Source organism: Nannospalax galili, unplaced genomic scaffold (assembly GCF_000622305.1).
Source record: "Nannospalax galili isolate Female #2095 unplaced genomic scaffold, S.galili_v1.0 scaffold749, whole genome shotgun sequence".
Lineage (NCBI taxonomy): Eukaryota > Metazoa > Chordata > Mammalia > Rodentia > Spalacidae > Nannospalax > Nannospalax galili.
The window spans coordinates 43271-53505 of record NW_008359885.1 but is presented as its reverse complement, the minus strand read 5'-3'; the positions used below and the strand labels follow the sequence as shown (position 1 = coordinate 53505).

The 10235-nt window shown below is 43.6% G+C and overlaps 1 protein-coding gene across 1 annotated transcript; it reads right to left on the bottom strand.

Moving 5' to 3' along the window:
- Positions 1-6184: 6184 nt before the first annotated feature.
- Positions 6185-8910, bottom strand: LOC103726243 (PRAME family member 12-like). The gene is made up of 3 exons (XM_008823708.2): positions 8624-8910; positions 7556-8137; positions 6185-6749 (listed from the first exon to the last, which is right to left on the bottom strand). The coding sequence occupies exons 1-3, from the start codon at positions 8908-8910 to the stop codon at positions 6185-6187; spliced, it is 1434 nt and encodes a 477-aa protein (XP_008821930.2).
- Between the last annotated feature and the right edge of the window lie 1325 nt (positions 8911-10235).

Genomic DNA, 10235 nt, shown 5'->3' with positions numbered 1-10235 from the left:
TGGGATTACCAGATGTGAGTCACCAATACTTGGCTGGGGAATGTATTTTTCATGAATTCATGAGTTATACACAGAAGTCAAGTATCTGACTCTTTAAGTTGAATAAAATTGCATCTGAGATCATGTTAGTTCTTTCATTTTAATTATTATTTTTGAGAAAGAGAGTTTCTGTACTCCCAGTTGGCCTGGAATTCACTATGTACACCAGCCTGGCCTGGATCTCACAGAGATCATCCTGCCTCTGCTGCCTGAGTTTTGAGATTAAAGGCATATACCACCATACCTGGCCATAACCAATTTTGTACCCAAGCCTGGTCTGGATTTTGCTATTTAGCTGAGAATGATCTTAAACCTCTAAATTTCTTGCCTCCACTCCTGAGTTCTGGGATTGCAGATTGTGTGTACTACCCCACCTGGTTTTATGTGCAGGGATTAAACCCAAGGCCTCTGGCATCCTAGGAAAGCACTCTACCAACTCCACTACACCTACTGCTGTTATAATAGTTTTAAAATTCATGCAGCTGGGCGTGGTGGTACATGCCTTTAATCCCCACACTTGGGAGGCAAAGGCAAGTGGATCTCTGTGAGTTCAAGGCCAGCCTGATCTACAGCCAGCCTGGTCTACATAGAGAATTCCAGGGAGACCCTGTCTCAAAAAGACCAGAAAAAAAAAAAAAAGTCATGCAATCAATTTTTGAATGAACACAGTTTTTTCTTTTTTGGTTTGTTTTTGGGGGTTTTTTGTTTGTTGGTTTGTCTTTTTGAGATTTTTGAGACAGGGTCTCCCTGTAGCCCCATCTGGCCTAGAACTCACAAAACAAACAAACAAACAAAAAAACCCACCATCACCATCCTAACTGGTTCTTTCTGATTATTTTTAGCTCTGGCTATGAACTACAATATACATGTCTATTCTGAATTTGAACTTCTGACCTTTCTGCCTCCTCCCCTTCCCCTCTCAATTGTGGGATTAAGGGTCTACCACCACACCTGGCAACCATTCCTCCCCCACTTCTCATTGTTTGCATTTATTTATTGTAGAGTGTATGTTTAGGAGGCATGTAGAGGTGAGAGAACAACTTTCTAGAGTCCATTCTCTCTTTCCACCTTGTGTGTTCAGGGGCTTGAGCTCAAGTCATCAGGACTGACAGCAAGCACCATTACCTGCTGACATTTTTTTTTTTTTTTTTTTTGTCTTTTTGAGAAAGGTTCTCCCTGTAGCCCCAGCTGGCCTGGAACTCACTATGTAGACCAGGCTGGCCTCAAACTCACAAAGGCTTCTGCCTTCCAAGTGCTGGGATTAAAGGCGTGTGCCACCACGCCCAGCTCTGCTGACACTTCTTAGTCACCCATCTTATTTTTTAAACTAATTTAGTAATCTTTCTGTGCACAAGTGCTTTGGATGCACGTATGTATAAGTGCACATATGTGTTAAATGCCCATGAAGGTCAGAGAGGGTGTCTGACCCCTTAGAACTGGAGTTATAGACAGTTGTCAGCTTCCATATAGGTTCTGGGCATGGAACCTGGGAAGTCTGCAAGAACAGCCAATGCTCTTAAAGGCTGAGCCTTCTCTCCAGCCCGCTCCTTTCTTACTTTCAGTCAGGCAATTGTCATATTAATTTGTCCTGACTAAGGGGTGACCTTTAATAATGAAATTTCCTTATTAGACTAATAATAAAGCTTATTTCAGGTCATTGAAATTTTATTTAAAATTGCCACTTTGACAGCTTTAGAATAACTTGTCAAGAGCATATTGAATTTGGATAATATTACACTAAGCAAACTTTCTTGGTTTATTTGAGACAGGTTCTCGTTCTGTAGCCTAGGCTTGCCTCTCCACTCACTGTGTAGACCAGGTTGACCTAGATCTCAAGACCATCTTCCTACCTCAGGCTGGAGAGTTCTGGCATTAGAAGGCAGAGTTACCATGCCTAACTAGCAAACTTGTTGAATTCCTTCAAATCCAGCCAGGTGTCTACCTATGCTAGCACTTGAGTTACTGAGGTGGAGAGTTTGAGTCCAGCTTGGACTATATATAGCTAGACTCTGAAAAAGCCAAAAAGCAAAATAAAAGACTCCTGCTCTGCTGTGTTGTGTGTGTATGTTTATCTATCTTGTTTATTTATTATTTATTTATTTACTGAGACAGGGTCTCCCTATAGCCCTAGCTGGCCTAGAACTTGCTACCTAGACCTTGATCTCATAGATATCTGCCAATATCTGCCTCCTGAGTACTGGGATTAAAGGCATGGGCCACCCCTCCCAGTTGTTTATTTGTTTTGAGATAGAATTTCCATACACAGTCTAAGATGGCCTTGAACTCTAAGCCCAGGCTCCAGAATATTGGAACTACAAGCATGCCTCTCCACCTGGTTTCAGTTCAAATTATTGGAAAAATACTCTCACTATAAGAACATCACAAATAACAGCAGTGTGGCAGCCTAGGTCTATAATCTCAGAATTTGGGAGTTGGAGGTAGAATGATCAAGAGATCTAGGTCATCTTCATCTTCATAGAGAGTTTAAGACCATCCTGGGTTATAAAAGGCCCTTTGTCTAAGTTGGGCATTATAGCTCAAGCCTGTTTTCCTAGTACTCAGGAGGCTAAGTCAGGAGGATTGCTTCTGGTTAGAGGCTAATCTAGGCTATACAGTGAGCCCCTCCCTCAAACCTAAAAGAAAACATCTTAAAGAGAAAAACAGACCTGTGAAATCCATTGTAACTTTGTATATATGTATATATGAGATGGAAGGGGAAGGGGAGAAAGAGGAATGACAGGAAGAAACCAAGGGGCGGGGCGCGGGGGGGACTTTAACCCCTAAGGAAGTAACTTGTAATGGTCTGATATTAACCAGGAATTTTTTTTTCTCTTATTGAGAGAGGAACTCATGAAGCCCAGGGTAGCCCCAATGTTGTTATGTAGCGGGCCCCCCCAAACCCCAAAGTGCTTTGTTGCACTGGATCTTTTCAGCTAAGCCTTGCTCAGGGGCAGGAGGCAGTCATGGTGCCTCCAGCTGGAATGTCAGGATACTGAAGCCCAGAATCCACAAGGTCTGACAGTAGTGAATGGTCTTGATCCAACCAGCTGGCAAGGAGGGTTCGAGATGCAAGGCCCTGACAGCTCTCTGCATTGCCCCTCACATGGGTCTGGTCCCACTGGGCCCTAAGTAAGGTGCTCCATGATGAGACACCACACCAAAGTTCAAGCTGGCTGGGGCTTCAGCATGGAAGAGCTCATGGTGACTGGCATTCTTGAGAAAGTGCCAGACCATCAGCATCTCTGTGGACCCAAGGAAGACAAACAAATTCACTAAATCCCAAAGCGTGGTGGCTGAAGGGCTAGCCTCCAAGTTCATCCTTTACCCCAAGAGGCCTTCTGTTCAGGTAAAGGGAGACAGCTCTGCTGAAGAACTCAAACTGGGACTCAACACACAAGAGTGATGCCCACCCAAAACACCTACAAAAAGGAGAAAGCCAGCATCACAGAGGAAGAGAGGAACATGGCTTCTGCCAGTCTTCCATGGCCAGTGACACAAAACCCAACTTTTCCACAACCAAGAAAAAAGGACCAAAAGTGGCAGAACAAGATGTTGAAAAGAAAAAGTAGCTCTGTTGGGGCATTGTAATAAAGTTTCAGTAAAGTGGGAAAAAAGTTATGTAAAACTGAAAACTTCAGATCCTCCTGCATGGGTCCAGGATTACAGGTAGGAGCAATCACAACCAGCTCAAAATCAAATTCTGTTTAGTTTCTTTTCTTTAACCTTCCAAAACCAGAGTCATAAAGTTTTCATCTAGAGATAGAAATTGAAATGTTCTGTGTGCCAGTTTGGCTGCTGCTATCTCTGGAGGCTGGCTAAAAGTCACTAGGTCACACATTTGGACCAGTTTGGCAGGGCTCTCACAGCTCCAAGCAGTGACCCCAGCCTCCAGGACTCTACATAGACCTGGAACCTTAAGTTTATTTATTTCTAAATATGTGTATGTGTATATGTGAACTGAACTTCCTGCAAAACTGACCAACTGACTATCACTTCAATGGCTGTGGAGAGTTTGGAATGTTGCAGATCCAGAGCCCATTTTACAATTATCTTGGGTTTAGCCCTAAATAGCCATTCCTTGCTTACTTCTGTTTCTGATTTAACTTTTGTAACTAATGGAATGCATTAAAAGAAACAGTTACCACCAATCAAAAGGCTAAGAATGTCATCAGATAGCCTCTGAGCCTATAGCTGAGACTTCTCTTTTGTTGCATTTGCCTATTTATTGTTTCTATCAATGTATTTGAAAAATATCTTGATTTATGACTTTTTGTTGTTGTTGTTCTTTTTAGTATAAAAACTTCATGAAACTGTTACCAAGTTGGAACATGGAATTTGGGGTAACCTGAATCTATGTTCCCGGGCCATGGTCACTCATGTTTTGGCTCCAGAATAAACTATCTCTTATTCCCTTTGAGGTGAGAGTTATGCTTTTGCATCCACAGAATACAGGTACTTGTGGAGGCTGGGCATCAGCTCCTCCTAGAGTTAGAGTTATAAGCAGTAGATGCTGTCCGACATAAGTTCTGGGAGCTAAACTTAGGTTCCTTGCAAGAGCTGTCCATGCTCTTAACCACTGAGCCATCTCTCAAGACCAATTCCAAAGGCCTTTGCAATAACACCTTCTGTTTCCAACCATTTGATTCCAGTCCCAGGGAATGACTGTTCTGATCACTTATAGCTTGAGTATCCTGGATTGAAACCCCATGCCATTCACTAAATCCCTACCATTGGACACTGGTTCCACCCTGCTCTTTTTAGATTGAATCTGTGCTCACGACTCCCTGAGACAGTCACACATGGGATTCAACGAATGCCCAGAAATGAGTGAAGACTGGGATGACAACCATGGAGTGGATTTACTTTGAGGCTGAGTTCTTGGGCTTCAGCTTCATTTCCCTTCTCTACAGTCGTGGGGATTTGTTGACCCTGAAGCTACAGAGCAAAGGAGAGCATCAGGGTTCCTGGGTCTGACCATGACTTTACCAGCACCATTGCAGAAAAACCTGTCATTTACCTGACTTGTCAGGAGCACAATCACCTTAAAAATTCAGTCACCTTTCTGACTCCAAAAGACATCTGTCTCCCTGAGCCCTTTGTTCTTGATGTCGTTTTTTTAATCTCTATCTCTCTCTCTCTCTCTCTCTCTCTCTCTCTCTCTCTCTCTCTCTCTTTATACTCAGGATTGTTCTTTATTGAAAAGGTAAATATGAGGCGTCTAAGCAAGATTCTTTTTTAAAAAAATGTTTTCTTCATTCTTTTTTATTTTATGTGTATGAATGTATTGCTTGTGTTATAGGTTGGAGTTTGTGAAAAAAAAAAAAATCACCAGCACCACTTTAAGAATAGTAAGGTAAATTTTGTTTTTCAACCAGTCAGGCTATCTCAGGAGTAGAAGCAGCCCTGATGATTGTCAGGTCAGAGTTTCTATAGGATTACAGAAATATTATTCAAAAAGGACACTAGTGAACCAATCAGGTTTGTACAACATAGCAGAACTTTGAATCTATAAATCAAAATCAATCATTATACAGACAAGTGATACAGTCATATAACTTGGCAATCAACTTTGTAATTTTAAAATTAGTCAACTTCCTAGCCGTAACAAGTATAGTAAGAAAGCCGAAATCAGCAGTTACTGGGTGGTCACACAATAGCAGGCTGGTCTTATACTTTGTGTCAAGGTGACCTAAAATAGCAAGCGAGTTACAGAAGTGGAAACAAGCAGTTAGCCAGATGTAGAATGTCTGAGATTAGCACGTTTCACTGGTTTGTGATTGAGCTATTTCTTAGAACTCAAGGCTGTTGTCTCTTTTTAAATATTTCCCATAAATGAAAAGAGGTTATGTTAATAGCTATTCTAAGCAAGATGGAGTAACTTAGGTTAAGTTGCTAATATAGTTCAGCTTGCATGTAGATAGGTGCCTGAGGAGGTCAGAAAAGGGTGTCCCCCGGAATTGAAGTTATGGATGGTTGTTTAGCCACCATGTGAATGCTGGAAATAGAACCTGGGTTCTCTGCAAAAGCAGTTAGTTCTTTTAACCACCGAGCCATCTCTCCAGCCCCCTAGGCAACATTCTGTATCCTCTTCATGAGCTACTTGAGTTTCATTTCCCAGTGCCCAGAAATCACCTTCCCCTAGTTACTACCAACAGGAACATAGACTCATGTCCAGGATATAGGTGCAACGTTCATAACACTTAAAGCAGGTATTGGAGGCAAAGCAGACTGTCTCAGGCTTCCTTATAGCCCTCAGTGTATTCATGAGTGCAGGACCCAGTTGGGTAAATCTCTCTACCAGGAAACCACCCATGTCATTATAACACTCGATAGGGGCAGGGTACAGCTCCAAGGTCAGATGGCTCAGACTGGCCGTGTGGTGCAACAGATTCTTCAGAACAGATGTGGAGATGTAGTTTCCATAGAAATTGACTTTGGTGAGCTGTGAACATTGGCTTAGGGCAGGCAAGACAGTCTTGATCTGGGAGTCCTTCATCTCACAGTCCTGCAATTCCAGGGTCTGCAGAGTGGCTGAAACTCTCTCTAGTAGAACATTAAGGGGGCTTACATGTAAACGGGAAAATTTGACATCACTCAAGTTCAGGTGCTTGAGCTGATAGGTGCTTGGGTACTTGGACAGACAATTCAAGTCTGACTGTGAAAGATGGCAGTGAGTGATTGCGAGGGTCTCCAAGGAACTCCTCAAGGACCTAGGGAGAGACAAAGCAGTTTAGTTCAGGAAAGTAGAGACTGGGATATAACCTCAAGATAGAAGAGAACAGTTTGGGCCAAGGTCATTCTGACCAGGTGAAGTTTAAGCCAGGATGCTCCCTAATGGAGAGTCTGTTCACTCAGTTATTTCAGTCTAGGCTGAGGAGTTTTAACCCCTGTTGGAATGGCTCAGTCCAGACATGAAGTTCCAATAGTCAACCAGAAAACCACAGGGTTAGCCATACAAGATGGGCAGGAAAACCACAGAAGGACCAACCCATAGGATATCTAGCAATATCCCTTGATGTGCTAACTATAGGGTTCACTGACCCCTGCTTGCTCTTCACATCCTGTTCACAGTCTTTTCCCTATCTCCTTAGCCCCTTCTTTTGCTCAAAAAGGTTTTCACACATTAGAGGCAGGCTGGCACATATTCACAGTTACTAAGCAAATGTAGGTAGGTGTGTGTCTTCCCTGTCATCAGAGCTGTCTTCTCTTTCCCATTCCATCCCCTTAGCTTAGAGAGGAAACAATCATACATAACCCACCCTCCGTGGTTCTGTTTTCACCTGTAGCTGGCCCTGGAGCATGGAGATCCTTTCCAGGCCATCTACCTAGAAGTGTCCTTCTGAATTGACTAGATGACACCATAGGAGGCTAGAGCAGAAATAAGACACTGCTTTGATATTTTAATGTCACCTCCCCCGTTAACTCTGCTGGAAAACCACAGTTGCCCAGTACTGTGTAATATAACAAAGAAAATCTTGGCTCTGGATTTCAGAAAAAGCTCTTCATCTTTGCTTACCTGAGCACTTGGTCCAGGGAGACCTCAAAGAAATGCATTTCATTCAGACGGAGATGTCGAAGAGTATTCAAATCGGCTAAGTGAGAAATGATTGTGGTAATAACCCTTTCCTCCAGATCTATGTACATACGCTCAAGTAACTCTATACTCTCGTAGGTTCCCTTCAGCAGGATTCTCATCTGACTCTTATCAGGGGTCAACCATGTCAGGGCTTGTTGCTTCCACCATGTATTCACTTCTAACTCCTGGATATAACATGGCTCAAAACTTTCCAGAAGCCTTAAGACACAGTAGACAGGCTTTCCCCAAATCTGCAGCTTCTGACAGCACAGCTGGAGCAAATATTTTCTACGCTCAGCCCACTGGAGGAAGTATTCTTGGTATTCATCCAGATCAGGACATTTGAAGCAAAGGTCAACTAAGACCTTCAAAGGCTGCTTCTTCCCCCCGGAAACTGCTTGGTCCCCCATTCTTTGTGTCTTACTCCTGACCTGTGGAGAGCAGCCACCATTTGTTCCAGCCCATATGTTCCAGAAGTTATGATGTGTATTACGCAAATCAAGCACCTGTAGTTTCCACCTCCTGTGGGTAAAACACAAGTCTCAAAAGACAGGACAAAACCCAAAAATCTGCTGTTACTCCATATCTCAAATGTCAGTTATTTCTCTGCTCTCTGCCATGAAAATTTACTTTTTTTTTTTTTTTTTTCAGTTATGAGGATCAAACCCAGGAACTTATGCACTTTAGGAAGGGCTCAGGCCTGAGCTACATTTATAGACTTCTATCTCACTCCCCTCCATTCCATTCCCCTTGAATACCTCCTGGTCCCTCTGTTAGTACCAGTGGGAGGAGGCCTGGACAGGCTCAATCTACTTAGGCTGCATCTGCTCTAAGCTGTTCTCCACACCTGATTGTCCTTTCTCAGATGACTCAGCAATGGCTATGGCCTCTGAAGTCTCCCAAGCCAGTGTTATCAGAAGCCTCTGATCCACCTTGGACCCCACTGTCCTTGATCCAAGGCGTTCCCCTACCCTCAGATCCTCCCTTCATACTACCTGGGTCTCTCACCTGGGCTGCTCCTTGTGTGCAATCAGCATATCCACCCCATCCAGCACAGCCTGAAGGAGAAGGATATCTAGGTCTGGAGTCTTCATCAGGGCCCCCAGAGGAAGACAGGGGAAGGGCCAAGCCTGAACCATTGCTCTCAGGATGTTAGTTTGCCTGCTGGTGAAGGCCGTTTTGAACAGTGGTGGGAAGAGCTCCTTGGGCAGGTACTCCAGGGCAGAGAGGGTCAAGGCCTCATTCCTCAGCAAATTCTGCATTGTGAGGTCCAAGAGTAGGGTCTGTTTGCTCATTCTTACAGGTGTTCAGGCAGAAGGAGTCAAGAGACTCATCCTGGAAAAGACATCCTTTCAGGCTGAGATTCAAGAAGCCTTTTTTCTTTCATTATAGGAACCCACTCAGGGTCAGAGTTGCTGCTCTGACAATGACAGAGACCACAGTTGATTCATTTGACTCAGTATCCAGTGGTCTGAGCCACAGATCCCTCACTGGCAGCATGGTGGCCTCTCACAATCACTCATGTGATTGAATCTCAATTATCCTGTCCCATTCCAATCTGTGCTTCTCTCAATCCTATTCCACTGAGAAATGAATATCTTGAGACTGAAAGCTGAGCCCCATCCTTTCATGATGAACCATCTCTGATCACCTTTCATGCCCTTCAATTGAATACAAAGGAAAGGTTATCTGTCAGACTTCCCTACATGCTCTGTTCAGTTAATGGGACCAGACTGGGAACAACTCAGAATCTATGAAGTTGGGTCAGTTACTTTCATTTTCAAAATCTTCAGAGTGTGGAGTGCTCCTGCTTAGCTCTATCCATGTATTTGGGAGAATAAGGCAGGAGGATTGTAAATTGCATGGCAGCCTGGGTACACAGCAAGACTGTCTAACACAAGCACATGAACATAAACCAAAGAAAACTTAAAAAAATTTCCATTTATGCTCGTGTGTGTGTGTGTGTGTGTGTGTGTGTGTGTAGATTTACTCTAAGAAAGAAAGACATTTTACATTTGTATAAATGCAGAACCGTGTTTGTGTGTAGGCACTTGTGTGCCAAGACGTGAGTGTGAAGGGCAGAGGATGACTTGCAGGAGCCACTTCTCTCCTTCAACCATGTGGGTCCTGGGAATCAATTTTAGATTGTCAGGCTTGATGGCAAGTACCCTCAGCCATCTTGCCACCTTAAAATAGAAGTCTTTAAAAACCAGTTGTGGGCCTGGTGTGGTGGCACATGCCTTTAATCCCAGCACTCGGGAGGCAGAGGCAGGCGGATCTCTGTGAGTTCAAGGCCAGCCTGGTCTACATAGTGAGTTCCAGGCCAGCTGGGGCTACAGGGAGACCCTGTCTCAAAAAGACCAAAAAACAAACAAACAAACAAAAAAACCAATTGTGAAAGTTATCTAACAGTATTATGGAGACTCTGGAAAGAATATTGAGATGGACAATTCTTTTTTTGAGATGAATTCTTACTATGTAGCTCTGGATGGCCTTGAACTCACAGAGAACAGAGATCACCTGCCTCTGCATCCTGAATGCTGGGTTAAAGGCATGTCACTACCCCTGGAAGGGATCGAGAGTCTAATGCATGTTTGACATTTTTTCAGATCTCCCTTAC